Below are 19,436 nucleotides of genomic sequence, written 5' to 3'. Positions count from 1 at the left end.
CGACATAGAAAAAAAATACATTTTATTTTTAAACATCGTGTCAAATATTAATATACAATATTTTTTTAATCAAGACGGTCTAAAGTTCTATTTTTAATATTTTTTGTCGCTTGTCGCTTTACTCAGATAAGTCGAAAATAATAATTATTATACCATAGTTAATATTTCTCTGCAGGTGATCGGGTATCGTCGACTTTACCCGCGAAAATTATTATCTAGTATACTAAAGCAGTACTACGCCTATACTTAAACGGCTAACGGGCTAAACGTAACATACAATGTACATACATCGCTTTATCCTAGATCATTGACTCAATCATATTTCACGTAGGTACAATGGATACATATTACATATACATACATATATATATATATTGTGTATAATATATACCAATGTACAATGTATTGCGCATTAATGTATAATTATATGACTGACGTTTAACTACTATTCACATGACACATTAATTATATGTATATTAATATAAATATTACACGCAGACGGCAGACCTGACTAAACCTACTTATGCTATTGTAGTATTGTTAATTGTGTAGTAGGTAATAAGTTATCGTACTAAAGTGATGTAGAAACACTATATAGTGTATATAATATTATAATATATGCAAGCTAATTAAGGCTTCCAATCTAATGGCAGCTAGACTGTTACGTTTATTACATTATACCTAATATGTTTATTTGTTTAAAAAAATATTTAATCAGCACGCCTCTGTTATATACTGAATATATTATCACGACGATGGGATATATATGAGTAATGTTGAGGTAACAGTCGATATTCCACAGTAATAATTTACGTCTGTAGAATAGGTAGGTAAAGCCTATTTATAGGGCATAAGCCCGTTACAGACTTACAGTGGTGTAAATTGTAATAGCTGTTTTCTTAAAACTTTATATTATTATTTATTGTTCTATCTATAGACTATTTGACTATAAAATATAATAGGTTTGGGATATACACGACTCCAGAACCATATTTAGAAGGGGGCAATGCCTTAATGTTATATTTAGATCGGTCATAATTGATATTTTATAAGTGCTGTATAATATATGCATATTATGTACTATATAATATGTAAATGTAAGAACTCGCTTTATAATGGGACGACATCTTTAATAATTATGAAAAATAATAAACTACCTATTCAGAAGTAAAATTAAAAGTAAAAAAAACTAGTGGTAGGTATAGTATAGTTTTTATATTTCGAGTGTACCTCATCATAATACATTAGGTCAGCAGACTACAGTGGTGCTATTTTAATTTTAAAGTACCTAAGACTACTTCATTTTTAGATGGGTCAAACTATTTTACCGCGAGACCCTATGTCTTATATATCCTATACCGCCATAGTTATAAGTTATAACTATGAATTTGAATGATATCGGTTTGCGTATACATTTACCTTTTTTACTTACAAATGCACAACTCGTTTGCACACACGAATTTTTAATATCTGCATTTAAATGACTTATAAACGTAGAATTACTCGTTTGCGTACAATGTACATCAGCTATAGCGCCTATAGCGAACTTAGAAAAAGAATGATCGTGTTAAATTTTTTTGTAAGATTGTTTTCAATGATTTTCATTCTCGCTTTTACAGGACTGTCAGTGTCGACTGTACCTATACTCAATAGGCGTGATTAAAAATGTTTTCTTCTTTTGTTATGTAAATTAAATATATCATTTATATTATTAATTTTAATGTAATTCCTTTTTTTCATAAAATTGTAATTTGATTAGGTATACTCGATTCAATTATATAGGCGCAATTTGAGTTTTAAATTTGCATGTATGTACTGTGTATGCTACGTGAGATGTATAAAGGTGGAAGGGGATATAAACAAATAATTTTTTTTTTTTTGGGGAATAATTGATTTTGAGGGGGCTTAGTCCCCCTCAAATTGCGCTTATGTTCTATCAGTATGTGCATCTTATAAAAATGTTCAAGACTAATTGTGTTTACCTATCTTTCATTAGGTAAGTACTGTAAGTTAATATTAGTCTAAAATGGAAATAATTAGATTTAATTGTACGCTAACGAAACATAAACATTTGTATTAGTGGGTTTTTATGTTTTTTGTTGCACCTACGCAAATAATTTGTAAGTTAAAAGGTTTAAAACTAAAAAAATTGTGTACTGTAAATAAACAAGTATCACCTATTAATCTTATAGATCAGTCATGGCCACAAGAATATTATTTGTAATTTTATAATTGTCAAATACCATTATAGTATAAGTCAATATTCAATTGTAAACAGGGTATCTAGGTATTACTTTTTTATTTTATTATAATTTACAAGAATTTATTATTTGAATCATTTAATTAAAATAATCGGTGATATTATGATAGTTCTAAAATCGCAAATGGTCTATTTTTTTGGAATAAATGTAAGCATTACTGCACTAGTATTTTCAATTATTCTATTAATAAATTAATTTCATAGCTAATAATTTTGTGATTTTAATTAAATATGATAACCAGTGTGCAGTGTTGAAAAATTTTATTTTGGGAAAACTGTGGAAAATTGGTGAAAAGTGGATGAATTTGAATGATGACAACTTATCTGTTGTATTTATTAACATTTAAATAGGTACAAATTTAATAATCAATTGATCGCATATTAGTTTATCAAAACCATATATTTGATTAATAAACTAAAGTCAAATAAAAATAGTCATTTTATATTATTGTTTTGTTTGTCTTCTGAACATAATTAAAAATAAAAATATTTTCTAATGCTTTGACAATGTTAATTTGTTTAATTTGTTAATTAAATAATAAAAATATACAATGTGTGCAATAATTTATTATAATGCTATAATTACATATTTATTAGTTGGTGTATACAATTGGTATGCGTTTTATTTGTTACATAAAACATTTATATTTGGGAATAAAATATACCCGATTAATAAAACATTTAAAGATTCATAGTTATTTATATAAATAATTAACATATTTAAACGTACAAAAAAATTTAAAGTATTAAATGAAAAAACATATGGTATAATATACATGGCACTATAGTAAATACTAATGAACGCATATAATATAACACATGTTATTGCTCAATGGATACATTAAAATCTACATATTATACCTCAAAAATAATATGTATTACAATTTTAGATGGGATTTCATTGAAAATTTAATCCAATGAATTACAATTCGATAATAAATTAATTGATACATAATATATTACATTCATATTTATTAGATATAAAAATTTAAAACGTTTTAACATAGTAACAAAATAAATTGTACTTAATAATATATTAACACAAAATTACTTTCATTCAGTCAATACATTTAGTGTAAGCAACTTCATATTAAATGGAGTTATGCATTATGACGATTAGTTGTTATGCATCATCTAGACGTTAGATTTTTTAACAATGCAGCCAACTTTTGAGATTTAAAATCTGAACGTAGTTGAATAAAATTGCTCAATGTTGAATGATCCAAACCCACCTATGTCAATATAAATTTATTTAACTGGTTAATTAGACATACACACATATTTAAAAATTATATATTACCAATGTTTCTCCATAACACACTTGTTTTAAGTTCTCGTGTTTTACAAGTAGCAAGTTACATAGAGCGTGTAAAGTATCAAATAAATCAATTACTAATGGTGATCCTAAATCTTTAACACATCTTCTATACTCATTCATATCACATATTGCACACATAGCGCCTAAAAATTTTGTTTTTTTTAATAAGCAATTAAGGGTATAAATGATTCTCAAATAAATAATTACCAGCAGAGTTATAAGTATATTGTAACAAATGTTCATATACAATACGGTGGAATCTGATCCCGAGTTCTGCTAAAACAAGGTCGGCATTTTTGGCATCCAAACATTGACGAATGTGTTTTATATTACTACTTAAATACTGAACAACAGATTTGCAAGCCTAAATAGCAAAAATAAATAATAAAATATCAAAATGAGTTTTGTTAATTTATGTACTTACTACTGATGTCATTGTGTCTACATCTGTCTCTGGTTTAAAATCTGACTTTTTTTGTTCAGAAGAAAGACAAATCTTTATCCAACCAGTAATAGCATTTAAAGATCTAAAACAAGTTGATTATGTAAGTGAAAATATATATTTTTACATTTTTATGTTTTAATATTTTTATACTAACCTATCTAGGCCAAAATCAATTTTTGATTCTATTTGTTCCAGTTTCTTTTTTTTAAAGCTAATACATTGAGAATACTTAGGAGTTGTACTAGAAAATAAAACAAAACACATTCACTAGAATTTATATTCAATAATTAGGTTAATAAGAAAAATTATTAATACATACATAATTAAAGGGACTAAAGTATCTGAAAGTTGGTTTTCAAATAATAAAATGATTGCATTGACTTGTTTTATGACTTCAAAAAAGTAAACATTAGGTGGATCATGAGTCTTTGCTTCTGGAATGGGTACAGACTGTACAGCTAATTCTAAGCCATAATCAACATAATCTTCAATCAAGTAAGATGTTAAAATTTCAAAAATTTGATAACTATTTGAAGGGATGTCAGATGATGAAGATAACTGAAAAATATATAATATTAACAATTAAATTATTATTATTTTCTATGAATAATTATAACATGAGAATTAAGGAAAAGTAAATTGGATAAATTATACAAATGATAAATACCGTACAACACCTATCCAATGCTTGATTAAATTCTTGAATAAGAGAGGTAGCTACATATTCTGATAAAAATGTTTCACCACCATAATCTTCAATGTGCATTATATTAAAATTGGTGCGGGTGCTAATAACTGTTTGTAAATCTCTACGCAATTCTTGAAATCTAAATTAATAATAAAATTGCGATAAATATGTTTTAATCATTAAAATATATTATAAATTAGTGTCTCTCAATTTATTAACACTATAGACTATCACAATTTTTAGGGGGCTCTTTTTATTATTCTTTTAAACACGGTCAAACGGATAGCTTTTTTTTAGAGATTTTAGAATAAATAAAAACAATAATAAGTTCTATAATAGTCAGCAGCAGTAACAACGATAAACAAGTCATTTTTATTATTGGTTACAATAAAAATAATTATTATCATGTACCTATATAGGCTATCAAATTTGAAGAAAAAATAAAATTTGGACAGAGAAGTTCTAATAAGTAATATTTTTATGATACATTGATATTTCAAGTAAGTAAAAATAATAAAAATTGTTAAAAATCTATAGTCACTATAGTCACTTCACTTATAACCAACTCATGGAATAATACTTGAGAAGTACTGATATAAATTGTATTTTAATAAAAGTAGGTAATATACATAATCAATATAAGAATATATACTCAGTGTTGGGTAGTAACGTAATGCAAATTACAAATTACTGAAACAAAATTACTTTTTCAGTAACGCAGCAGTAATTTCATTACATTTTACTTAAAATAAAGCAGTTATAACGAAATTTCTTTTTTAAAGTAATTTCTATGATGTAAAGCAGTATGACGTTATTCCACGTTATTAAAATAATAGTTTTGAATGTTCAAATTTTTTGTATTTACAAAAAAAAAAGCCAATGCATCACGATGGGACATTTTAGAAAAATTAAAAATCAATTATATTTATTTTCGATTCTGATAATACTTAACAATGTTGTAGAATATTCCAGGAATTTCGTTATTATTTTATTAGCAGAAAGAAAGGAGTTTGGTTTAAAAATAGAATTTAATTAAAATAAATTATGATTGTCTTTGATTGTATAATGTAAATATACATAATAATAATAGAATATGGTTAAAAAAAAAAAAACGATAGTAACTGTTATCAATAATCATAATGAAAAAAAGTAACGTTATTGTAACACCCTACTTTATTAATAAAAAAGTAATGTAATGCGATAAAAATAATTTAGGTAACGCTAATGTAATTTAAATAAAAATATTTGAAGTAACGAATAACATAATTTTATTACTTTTTAAAAGTAACTTACCCAACACTGTATATACCCAACTCAGGTAAGCAAATAACTCATCTTTTAAATATCAAATAAATTATAATTACCCGCCAGCTTGAATTTGTTTTTTCTGGTGTCCTTTAGATTCATAAAATCGTTGTAAAATGATTAAACATTTTTCTTTAAGATTTTTCAGTTCAGAACTGCAAACGAAAAAAAATTAAAAAAATATATTATACTGATAAAATATAACTGATAAAAAACATACACAAAGTATGAATCTAGATATTTTTGAAATATATTCTTTTGCATTTTATTTAAAAACATATCATCGTTTCCCATGTTTAAGCGTGATAGATTTTTAGACAATATTGATGTTCTAGAAAAAAAGAATTATAAATTGGGCATAAATATATAAAACAATAATTGAATATTAAAATGGAAACATACTGTTTGTATAACTGAGATAGCTTTTCTAAATAGTTTGCCGTATCTTTAACTTCAGATAATATTGTTATAATATGGTTCTAAAATACATACATAATTAAAAAATAAAAATAAAAGGTACAAGTGTCTTATGAAATAAATTAATACAAACATACTTGCAGTTTCAGTTGATATATATTTAAAATAAATTTGGCCATAACTTGATCAGGATTAGTAAATACAGCTTCAATAATTTTCAGATTGTTTTCACAAACCGGAATAATATCAGCAAACAGATTTTTTCCCGAAAGTGAGTTCTAAAGAGATATTTATTATAAAATGTTATTTATTTATGACTTAATAGTATTTAATATTACCGCTTGACTGTATTCAATAAAAGCATCTACACATTGAGAATAACCTTTGAAATGAGTTAATATTGCTGCAATTTCATTCATTCGCACTACATTTTTTCGAGAGTGGTTTTTAATAAATTCTTCAATTAACGAGCGTTCAATTTCATCATATTTTTTAATTATTTTCATTTTGGCTTCCTCAAATCTAAAATGTTAAGCATAACATTTTCAAAGTGAATTAAACTAGAGATTTTTTCAAAAACTTACTTGCCTGGAGGAAGCTCTTGAGCTATAGGAAATAATTTTTGTATCACATCAGCTGCATCATCAATCTAAATTAAATTTACAATCGCATAAATACTTCTTGCCACAGTTAAATAAGTAAAAAACAAACAAAAATGTTTTAACCTTTGTTGGATCATTAAAAATATCTATGGATAATGGACCAGCAGACATAAACTCCTCTAAATATCCGATAAGTTTATGAACTTGTACAGCTCTTGAACGTGGTGTATTAATTGATTCTAGTTGATCTCCAACATGAATAACTTTTGTGGCTACATAATTTATTCGTTCATCTAAATTTTGAAATATTGATATTCCAGTCTGTATAAAAACGTAGATATAATTTTAAGTAATATGTTCAGCACATAATTTAAATTAAATATTTAAGTACTTCTGTTAAAAAATATATTTTTTAAAACCATATATATATCTAAATATTTCCTTTTAATCTCTATACAATTTAGTTCTTTTACTTAATTTTTAAAATGTTTAAATAAATTATAATTGAACTTATATATTTTTCATAACATTGCCACAATTTTTAAACATTTCATTAACAAAAAAAAAAAAAAAACGATTAAATCTACCTTATTTTGCTCTTGAAGATTTTGAATTTGTACTGAATATAGAGATTCCTTTTCTCGACAAACTTGTTCTAACTTTTCACATTTTCTTTTTTGACGTTCTTGTAAAAACTTCAAGTCTCTGCAATTCGTGTACTTGATTAATATTAAGAAATATTCTTGTTTTATAATTATTTATTATTATTATATCAAAGTATAGTACTTAATTGCTTGGACAAATGTATCCTGAACATCGTCTACTACCGCATTATCACTGTCAGCGCTGTTTCCGAATACACGATAAGCTAAACGTTCTACAAATTCATCAGGATCATATGGATCCTACAAAACATAAGTAATATCGATATAGACATATTTTTTTGTTTTTAAACAACATCACAATTTAAATGTCTAAAACATTACTTGTTCCATTTCTTTGATGTATTGTTGCATCATTTTGTTGATGTTATTTTGTTAAGTGTATAATAAAAAAACAGAAAATAAAAATAATCGATTAACGCGAAATAGGCGGCAGCATATTACACGTATATTTTAATAAACGAAGCTATAACCGTTTGACAAAATAAAATTGAATTAATAAGAAATTCCGATCGGCGGACCATTGCGATACGCGAATTTTGCAAATCGTTGTTATCAGTTTATCATTGTGAAAAGAGGAGGGCGTTATCCTGATGATTTGGCCGATAGGTTGACGACAGAGAAAAATGTCTAAGCGAATAACGTGAAAAAAATATTCCATCAATAATATTTATTAACAAAACGATAATTCGTTTAGTTGGTTTTTAAAATAAATTTTATAATTTTATTAAACAAATAATGAAAATTTCAAATTTTGTGTCGTACTTTATTGTCGTTCACCTAACCGTCAGGTGTCCAACCGAGGACACATATTGTAAACTCACCGATTTTCGACGTATCTGAGGTTTCGGTGCGGATGTATCGTCCCCATCACAGGCGATCTAATCTGTCGTTTCGCGCCCATTTGCCTTGTCCCGTTCCCGACCGTTGATAATAACAAACAATTCAAACACCATAGTCTTACCTCTTGCGTCTGCTGCTGTCCGTTCATACTACGTGCGTTTCAATAACTCAACATTAACTAAGTATTATAAAATATTAGTGTTTTTTCCGCTTTTGATTTTCCGTCCGCACAGTTTATCGTGATTATCGCTCTCCGAAAAGACCTTTTTAAAAAGATCAAACTCAAATATCGACCTTATCAATCCCCGGTAAGTGTGTGTTTTTTTCTAACATTTCAACGTAGATTTAAATCACCGCCAACACGTTGTGGTGTTTGGATGTATGTGATCTACTGATCTTTTACACCACTGCATTAACAAAATTCGAATGTCTGTTATGCTCTAATTAAAAGAGGTATTTGTTTTTTTTTTTGGTTGTTACTTCACTAACGTAATTACTAAACAGGACTTTGAACTATCCACATCAAACATAAAAGAGTACATTTTTGCATTCATCATTTTAGTTTTGATGAAATAAGTATACACAATTTGGTTTTAGTATTTAAAAATTAGTTATACTGAATAATTGATTATACTAAGATCCTCCACTTCTTATTAGACCAGTGTCCTTTGTCCCATCAAATCCTTAGAATTGGCTGTGATTAATTTAAATTTGGGGTAAAATATTTATAAATACAATTATTTCCAAGATATTTTTTTTTTTTTTTTTAATATAATAATTTATTTTTGATTATTGACAAGTTCGGATTAAACCAGTGAGCTACCGAGACGATCTCAGTAGGCCGCTTCAAATGTAGATCTTTGGAAAGAGTTTATAATAATATGAATAATAATTTTTTTACTTATTTACCTATATAGTACGTAATTGGTTAACTTTACAATTAAAAATGAAAATACAATAGAATAAAAAAATAACTTATTGTAAAAATACATAATACAATCAACTACTTATATAATAATTCTAAAATGAGGTTTGTAATAAGTTCTCATTATGTTATTCATGATCAAGTAATAACTAGTGTAGTAATTATGTGAAAATTTTTCTTAGACTTAATATAATTCAAATATTTTTAAGACAAAAATTATGAATTCAAATCAGAAATAATTTCTGGAAGATTGACCCTCTGAATGTATCTTAAGATTTCTACTGGTAGTTAAAAGAAATAACTACTGGGTTTGAATTTTTGGAAAATTTTTGTGAAAATGAAATGGAAACCAATAAAATACCTATTGGTAGATAAATACACAAAAAAAAAGTTAGTTGCTCTACCGTGTAGTAGGTATTAAGTGTATCTAGTCATATGACACTGAAGTTATTGTAATAAATGTTTTAAATTTGAATTCTAAGATAAATCTTTATTAGATGTTAAATAATTTTGATCAGACATACTAATTCTGTCTATATTTCAAAGATATTTTATTATATATTTAATATATAATAAAATATATTATATTGCTATTCATAAATAGTAATTTTTTCTAATAATAATAATATAGGTGAACTAATTTTTTCAAAAAACAATTAGCTTATTATATTGTTAAATAATATTAATTATGTATATATTTATATATTTTTTTGGACTAGAACTTTTTTTTTACATCTTCTTTGATTTGGTTGCTCCAACACTATCTTAGTTGTCCTCTTGATCTTGTCCGATTTTACTTTCTTATTGTGACCTATTATCGTATCTTCTGCTCTCCACAGTCGTCTTGTCTAGCTGAGTTTTTGGCTGGATAAAAAAAAAACCTAGTGGGTTCATTAAATATTTCCCTTAGTTTTATGTTAATTTTTTATTAGTATACATTTTAGAGCCAAGTATCTTTAATACTTTACTTTCTAATTTCATTAGACTTTTTAATTAATATTGTAATTGTATATTTGAATATTTTATATTGTCAAAATTTGTACTTCAATTAATCATAAAATAATTATTGTGACTTTATAATAAACTTTATTTTTATTTCCTGTAATAAAATGTTTCAAGAAATATTGCATTCAATTTTCAATCTATTAGTGTTGAAATTAAAAATTTTATGAATTAAAATAATTCAATAATTTTGTTATTTTAATGAATTTCTTAAAAATTTAAGCTTCAAACAACTATTACTTGTACTTTTGATATTTTTTAATTGATTAAGAACAAATTTTGAAAAAAAACCTGTATTACAATCTTTTTTACTCAACAACAAAAAAATGTATCATATATACACAAAAATAAAAAATAAAAAACTTACTTATCTGGCCCTGGTTATTAATTGTGTCTATTAATGCAATATTTTAATTTCTTATGGTCCACTAAAGATAAAATAATGGGCATCACTGTACCAGCTAATCCTAGTTTATGGAATTTAATTTTTACAAATTAAATAATATGATTTTTTGACTCATGTAATCATGTCCAATTAGTAAGATTCATTATGTTATATTTATCTGGATAAGATAATTTAAGTAAATTTATTTGTTTTGTAAATTATATATTTATTTATTTATTTTCAGTTGATATAATATTGTTTAATACAAAATGGCTATGGCATCATCTTCACATATTGAAGAAGCTGTTGTTGAAGACCATGAAGAAGATGATGGACCATTACTTATTTCAAAACTTGAGGTAAAACTTATAATAATAATAAGGGATAATATATTAAAATAATACTGTTTGAAATGTTAAATAAGTACAGTACATGAATAAATATGTAATCTAATTGAAATTATGAACAATTCATTTTTATTTAATTTATTTATTATGTATAATATATGAGATAATTAATTTTGTCAATTAAATATGATACAGGGCCAAGGAATTACAAGTGGAGATATTAAAAAGCTTCAAGAAGCTGGATACCACACAATAGAGTCTGTTGCTTTTGCGACAAAAAAACATCTTATAACTATTAAAGGCATAAGTGAAGCAAAAGCTGATAAAATATTGGTAATTTTAAATATATAATATAACATTTTTTTTTATTTAAAACCTAAAATATGATAATATATTTCTTTACATGTTCATAATTGTTTATTATAGGCTGAAGCTTCAAAAATGGTTCCACTTGGTTTTACTTCCGCTACAATATTTCATCTTAAGAGATCTGAAATCATTCAATTAACTACTGGCTCAAAAGAATTAGATCGTCTATTAGGTGGTGGTATTGAAACTGGTTCAATCACAGAAATATTTGGAGAGTTTAGAACTGGTAAAACACAACTGTGTCACACTTTGGCTGTAACTTGTCAGGTATAAATAATTAATTTGTTAAAAACTAACTAGAAATAAATACTAAATACTGAAAAACTATTTTACTTTGTTATCTTCGAGCTTCAACAGAAATACTGTATTCATTTTTCAAAATATGTTAAATATTAAAAGTTATACAAAGAAACAATTCTTGTTGAATATAAATCATTATATTAGTTATGTGTTCCTTAGCTACCTATTGGTCAAAATGGAGGAGAAGGAAAATGTCTTTATATTGACACTGAAGGTACATTCAGACCTGAACGATTGCTTTCAGTAGCTGAAAGATATCAGTTGGTAGGAAGTGACGTACTTGATAACATTGCTTGTGCCAGAGCATATAATACAGACCATCAAACCCAATTATTATTGCAAGCTGGTGCTATGATGGCTGAATCTAGGTAAAATATTTTACATTATATATTTATATCTATAATATCTTCTATAATCTTAAGGCTTTATTGGTATCAATGTGAGCATGGTGTTTAAAAGGACGTAGAACCCGCATGTATTGTCTCCATCTTTCACACGTGCGACATAGCAAATTTTTGTTCATCAGTTTCAATATTGTGCTGTTAGTTTTGATATTAGAGTGAAATCACCTATTATAAAATTCAAAGGTAAGATTATTATCTAGAGTCCCATGTAGCCTTTTATTGATATTATTATTTTAAGTAAGTTATGACCTTTTTGAAACTGTACATTTTAAAATTATCATAACTTACTTAAAAATAACAATATAAATAAAAGGCTATGTGGGGCCTCAGATAACAATCTTACCTTTAAATTGTATAATAGGTCAGTTCACTCTAATATCAAAACTAACCACACAATATTGAAACTGGTGAACAAAAATTTGGTATGTCGCACGTATGTAAGATGAAGACAATACATGCGGGTTCTATGTCCTCTTAAATATTTTCTGTTAATTTATCATTTAGAGCATTTAGACACTCACATTTTTTTACTTCAATAAATGTTAAAGTCAGGACCTATTTATAAAATATCAAAAATAAAATCTCAGTGATGTCACTCATGAATTATCCTTAAATATTAATAATTTTTGGTCTTCTAAGTGAAATATTGAAATGTTAAATACACATTAATATTATAACTTAGGTATTGTGTTAAAATCAAATAAAAATTAGTATTTTTTAAAAATAAATTATACATCAATAACCATCTACCTCCCTGATCAATTATTTAAAAAAAAATATATTTTGTTGTAGTTTAAAAATAGCTAAATTATTTTGTATTTATAATAAGTTAAAATTATTATTCATTTTTCAGATATGCATTACTGATTGTGGATAGTGCCATGGCTTTATATAGAACTGATTATTCTGGTAGAGGTGAATTATCTGCTAGACAGAATCATTTGGCTAGATTTCTCAGAATGTTATTACGTCTTGCAGATGAGGTAAAAATTAAATTTTAATATTTATAATGTTTACTTCATGACAGTCTTGTAACATACATCTAAGCAGTCACAGGAGTGGTCTCCTAAACTTCTATAAAACCCTTTTAAAGGCCCATATATTATGTAACTTAAAAATGTTTAATTTGTAATTTATATAGTTTTAGTAATAATTTTGTCTAGGAATAATTTATTATTGTATATTTTTCTATTTATGAATTTATAATAATGATAGTATGTATGAAGTTAGAAAACAATGTATAACATTGTATACAAATGTAAAATTAAGAATTAAAAGTATTGATGTCATTATAATTATTTTAATACAACTTAAAGCTTGATTTGAATCTACAGAGAACAATATTACATTTAATTTTCTTAATCCATATAATTTGTCAAAATCATTTTAGTGATTTAATTGAGGAATTTATGATTTTTTTATTAACTTAAAGAAGTTCAAATTTTAACAGTAAAGAAACTAATTAAAAACTAAAACTTAAAAAGTATTTATAAAACCGCTTCTTTACATTTTTATGAATAATATCTATATTTTTATATATTTATGTACGGTGTATCATGAAGATATGATAATTTTACATTAAAATTACATTTGAATATATTAGATCATCAAGATACACTCTGTGTGTATATTTGAATACTATTACTATAAATTACTCCAAAATTCTACTAGTTTGTTTAACTTTTGGTAACTTCGGAAAGCATTTTTTTGAAATTATATCTTTAAGAAACTAATGACTTGTGGTTACTTAATAGTTAATACAAAATATGGAAAATATTAAGAAATAAAAACTAAACAATTATCCGAGATTTTTTTTTAACTAAGTTTGAGAAATTAATTTTTAAATTTGTTGAAAAATTATTTTTTCTTTAATTTATTTGAATTAAGTTATTTAATTGGTAATCAAAATATTATGTTATCATGTATCTTTAGGAATTTCATAAATGGTTTTGACAGAGTATGGCCTAAAAATTATCCTTTACATTAGGGAATAAAAATTCTTATTGCAGCACTGCCTTAGGTTAGGATACTTAATAACATCAATATTAAACTATATTTTTCCAGTTTGGTGTTGCTGTAGTCATAACCAATCAAGTAGTTGCTCAAGTGGATGGTGCTTCTATGTTTGCGGCAGATCCAAAAAAACCTGTTGGCGGAAATATAATGGCTCACGCGTCTACAACTAGATTGTACTTGCGTAAAGGCAGAGGTGAAACAAGAATATGCAAGATATATGATTCTCCTTGTTTACCAGAGTCCGAAGCAATGTTTGCTATTAATGCTGATGGAATTGGAGACGCTAAAGAGTAACTTAAATATATATTTTTTTTTTTTTGTTATAAAATTTTCATTCATAAGAAATACCACATTTTAAAGTATGTTTAGTTAAAACAATTATTTTTATTGTGTAGATTAAAAAAAATTAAAAAAAATTTTTTTTGGACATTTCCTAATCTAAAAATAATAAAATTATATTACAATTTTTTTAATTATTCTTATGTTGACATGTTATTTTGTATAATTATCTTTTATATTAAATATAATTTATCATACGCTTGTATACTATAATAGTGTTGTTTTTTTTTTTAGTAATATTAGTTCTTGTATGCAATTATTGTATTATCATATGCATATCTATTGTAAATATTTTATAATAACTGATATATATGTATTTAAACAATACAAAAATTATGTATTAAAAATATTGATCTGATCTGATGTCATGAATTATTACATAGTATATTTATTTAGATAATAGATATCGTAGTATTATGTTTTAAATACTTCTATGTTCATACTGTAGTCGCTAAATAAACCTATTATTTAGCACCTCTAATGGATACCTATATATCCAATAGTCTTCCATTTGTATTTTTTGGTAGGTTCTATGACCAAACACATTAGAATGGTTATTTTATTTAATTAAATTACATTTATAGATTACACGTAATTATATGATGTCAATCATTTACAATTTGTAATTCGCAAGTATTTTTTTTTTTTTAATTAACTATTTAATAGCAATTCTTCTTCAAAAACAAAATTGTTTTAATTGTTAAAATGTTTATTACTTAATTGAAATGAATAAGATCTTACATTAATGTTGTATTACAAGCATTAAGTTAATGAAGTATCTACTCTTATTCTACTTATTATTATTATCTATTAGATATCACCAAGATACAATTTTATATACATTAAAATAACTAATACTAATAATTGAATAATTATGAACATCCAATACCTATGTTATAAGTTTATATTTATAACTTATCAAATTATAATAGAATGTTATTTTAAATCAGCAAAACATATTCATTTAACACTACAGAGTACAAAGAATATAAAGTTTCTAAAATCTAAGGTATAAAATACATGATAATTTAAAACTTAAATAGTATAATTAATAGTTATTAATAAATAATGAATGCTATATTATTTTCATTTCTAGTATTGTTAGTGTATAATTCTAATTTTGTACACTATAGATATTTAAAAAATATTTTCCTTAATAAACTAAAACATTCAAAATATTCTTATACTTAAATACTAGGTGAGAGTTTCTTTTTGAAAATTCAGAACTACTAAAAATTAAACACTTGCAATATTAAAATTTTATGAACAATTATTATTTCTATAAATAAAACTTGAATCATTTTAAATACATTTTTGTCATAATAAAATTTAAAAATAGTCATTCAATAAAATTATAAATAAGTTATATGGTTTGATATAATTATGTACTTCCGAATTTCTTTCTTTGAGTTTCTTCTTTGTTGAATACTATAACATTAGAAGTCACTAACTGACCAACTATTTGCCTTGTCTATTTAAACATTTTAAAAAATTGTTTGATTCATAGAATTCTATGCTTACTCCATTCAAACAAATATATAATTTTTATTTGGTTTAGGACCTTTCTTTTCATAATCACATAATAAAATAATAAATGACTCAAGTTTTTCAGATATATTTTAAATAATATATTAGAATTAGATGAAGTTGGATAGGTGAATCTTACTCAACCTATTACATTTTTTCTCACACATTTACAAACTATCAAGTAGTATTTATAATAAATAGCCAATTTAGATATTATAACACCTGATAAAAGCAAAACTAACAATTTTACTATAAATTATATCAATAACTTTTTGTTGAACTTTTGTTTTTCCTGACGCTTTTGAAAACTACTGATTAATTGACTGATAAATGAATTTTCCTTTTCAAAAAGGGGCTGAAGTCAAAAACCAAAGCATTATTACTACTCAAAAACGTGATGACAGACAAAAAATAAAAAAAATATATAAAAAAAAACCACACACCTTTGTAGAATCAATAAATTCATCACTCCGTTCAGAAATGAAAATTTCAAATCTATTTGGTATTAAAAACAAGAAATTCAGCCAATTGAACAATAATTAATGTATTATTTTGTTATACTTACATTTAACACGTAAATAAAGTATATAATATATAATCAAAAAACTCTTTTTTACACACCCGTAAGTACAGAAAAATACTGAAAAGAAAAGCAGTTTAATCACAAATCGCGACAACCACAGAAACAATCCTACAGAGAGTGATTCTGTCAAGCACGTACACAAATATATACATACTATACACAATAGAGACCGTATACATCTTTCCCTCGTTCCACTTGAGCCGCATTATATAGTATATATTATAACGTGTCGAGACGTGCCGAGGGTCATCCACAGCAAATCAATAATTACGACACCACAAAATGTTTTCCCTAGACTGTAAAACAAATATAATATAAGCATATATAATCACATTTTATATTTTAATTTCTTGTTAAAGTAGGAGGTAGGTGCTGTTTTAGGGTTTTATATGATCCTATTTTGAACTTTTACGGTAATATTATTAAAGTATTCTGCTGTTTTATATTTATTAAATTTTCATAAGATACTTGACTAATTTAGTTTTAGAATTCTATGTATAGTTTGAAATACTAACGCTGCACATAATATTACACATACTTTGCAACTTAGTTTGTACATAAAAGGTTCAAATAAATCTTTTTCGGGAAAGAGGGGGGTTAGTATAATTGTTGGTATTTAAAATGTTCAAAATGTAAGTACAATTTTAAACAAGAAGTTACACTGTTTTACTATAAAATTGTAAGTATACAATATTGTAAAATACCAACAGATAAAAACTAATACTTTTTCTCCTCAACAATCCTTCATTACTTGAAGAAATCCTTAATCAAAACGACCACTAATGTTTTTAAACTTTTCAAAAAGATAGACTAAGTAATAATTGAAGCCTTAATATTAATTTAAAAAAAAACACATAATTAAATTATTAATTAAACTACTAGCGTATTAGCTATTATTAGTTATTTTCTAGTTATTTAAAGTCGAAATAAAACATTTAACTGTTTAGGTTATAATAGTTATACTATACAATTAATATTACGTTATATTATTGAATAGATTTATGGTAGGTATAAATACCACTTTCTTTCACTCCCTAGTGGACACTCATGCCCCAGTCCCAGGTTACCTAGTTGTTACATAAAACTCCACATACGTTGTATTAATTTTATTAATAACTACATTTTTTTAGTTTATTTTGAATATATTATATATTACATTATAATTAGAATTAATAGCAACTGGATTAATTTCTTATATAATATAAAATAAACGAAAAATGAACCTATAATTAAATTTAAAAGAAAGAATTTTTTTATATTAATGTATCTACGAACTATGGGTAGTTTATAAAATTGTATATGAACATAGGTACGTAGGTATCCCGTTTAATAATAACTACTTACTACTATACTGTCTACAAGTGGCTCCGAATCTATAACTAAAGAGAGGCGACCGCCTTGGCGCCTTCATTCCCTTTTCGATGTATGGGGATCTGTGTGTACTGTGTATCCAAATAACTGCTTATAAATAAGTTATAACTTATAAATGTATAATTATGTTTACCAGGTCGTAAGGAATAGGGATAAACAATTGGCCGACAAATAACATACACAGCGTACAATTTGTTTTGGTAAGTTATGTTTTATGTAATTATAACATATGTATGGTGCAAAAAGTGGTGGATAACAAGAAAAAAATTTTGCCCCCTCTCAATTTAATTTTAGTAATCTTAGTACCGCCTATAATGATTCATAATATAGATTATGCCTCTTTATATAAATTATATAAAATACACTATTATTATAATTATTGTTGTAATATCGTTATCGGCGAAACGATCAAAAATAATATTACGTATTAAATTTAAAATACAATTAAAGTTTTTACAATCGATACTCATATTATTATATTTTTATAATTTTTTATCTACCTTACTTATTGGAACATTTGGAATTATGGAATTAGACAAAAAGAAAAAAATTATATTTTTGAATTTTTAAAAAATAAATTTGGTTCTGCAGGTTGGGGTCTTAAAAAATAAAACAACTAGGTATAATAGTAACTATTATTGCTATGGAATCTATATGTATTGATATTACAGACGTTTTCTTCAACAATTTTATTTTTATAATTTATTATTATGTTGTTTTATTACTTAATTATTATTTGTAAAATAATGTATCATGTTGACTATTTGCACAGTGGTGCACGTTTTTTGTGGCTGATATCGTACACTCCACATTGTCATCCGTCTTTTTAACTCGCGTTTGTCTTTAGTTAGAATACGGCGAATGCGCACCCATTTTTCCGTTTTCCAAAGTGGACCATGTACGCAATTCAGATCGGTAAGTACAATTAAAACTGAAATCTTAATATCTTATTGTTTTATTCAACCGCCGATAAAATTATTGCCATCGACTACCTACGCGAATATTCTATAGAAGCGATACGATAATCTCCCCACCTCAACGCGTGCAATAATTTGAAATAATTTGAAAAATCATCAACAACGGACGAGCGCGTCTACACTCTGCCTCAACTCTTTGTCGAATGTATTGCGTTATTATTGCATTTCGTCTACCACCGTCGATCCGTCGACTACGCCGCCCACTCGTACTTTTTTCTGCGATATTGTTCGTGCGCACAATGCATTTTTGTTCGTCCGCGTTGCTGTTTTTTCAAACAGTTATTATACTTTGGGTGCCACTAATGCGTTCTGAAAAAATGGCTTGTCCTCCTTTTACCGCGCGGGCGGTTA

At 25.5% G+C, this 19,436-nt stretch overlaps 2 protein-coding genes across 2 annotated transcripts; one reads left to right on the top strand and one right to left on the bottom strand.

Annotated features, from left to right (window-relative positions):
* Positions 1-3,081: 3,081 nt before the first annotated feature.
* Positions 3,082-8,254, bottom strand: LOC113556502 (exocyst complex component 5). Its single transcript, XM_026961475.2, has 17 exons — positions 8,022-8,254; positions 7,822-7,940; positions 7,623-7,740; positions 7,159-7,356; positions 7,018-7,082; positions 6,772-6,955; positions 6,571-6,711; positions 6,419-6,495; positions 6,237-6,347; positions 6,076-6,171; positions 4,691-4,850; positions 4,343-4,581; positions 4,178-4,264; positions 4,003-4,105; positions 3,786-3,942; positions 3,561-3,721; positions 3,082-3,492 (listed from the first exon to the last, which is right to left on the bottom strand). The coding sequence occupies exons 1-17, from the start codon at positions 8,052-8,054 to the stop codon at positions 3,391-3,393; spliced, it is 2,151 nt and encodes a 716-aa protein (XP_026817276.1). The 5' UTR covers positions 8,055-8,254; the 3' UTR covers positions 3,082-3,390.
* A 374-nt stretch (positions 8,255-8,628) lies between these two features.
* On the top strand, positions 8,629-14,757 carry LOC113556746 (DNA repair protein RAD51 homolog A). Its single transcript, XM_026961874.1, has 7 exons — positions 8,629-8,848; positions 11,097-11,211; positions 11,395-11,532; positions 11,626-11,835; positions 12,028-12,236; positions 13,126-13,255; positions 14,337-14,757. The coding sequence occupies exons 2-7, from the start codon at positions 11,122-11,124 to the stop codon at positions 14,580-14,582; spliced, it is 1,023 nt and encodes a 340-aa protein (XP_026817675.1). The 5' UTR covers positions 8,629-8,848; positions 11,097-11,121; the 3' UTR covers positions 14,583-14,757.
* The last annotated feature ends 4,679 nt before the right edge of the window (positions 14,758-19,436 follow it).

The sequence above is a fragment of the Rhopalosiphum maidis genome, chromosome 3 (genome assembly GCF_003676215.2).
Source record: "Rhopalosiphum maidis isolate BTI-1 chromosome 3, ASM367621v3, whole genome shotgun sequence".
In the NCBI taxonomy this organism is placed as follows: Eukaryota; Metazoa; Arthropoda; class Insecta; order Hemiptera; family Aphididae; genus Rhopalosiphum; species Rhopalosiphum maidis.
The sequence above is the reverse complement of the archived record's forward strand: the minus strand, read 5'-3'. Positions and strand labels throughout refer to the sequence as shown.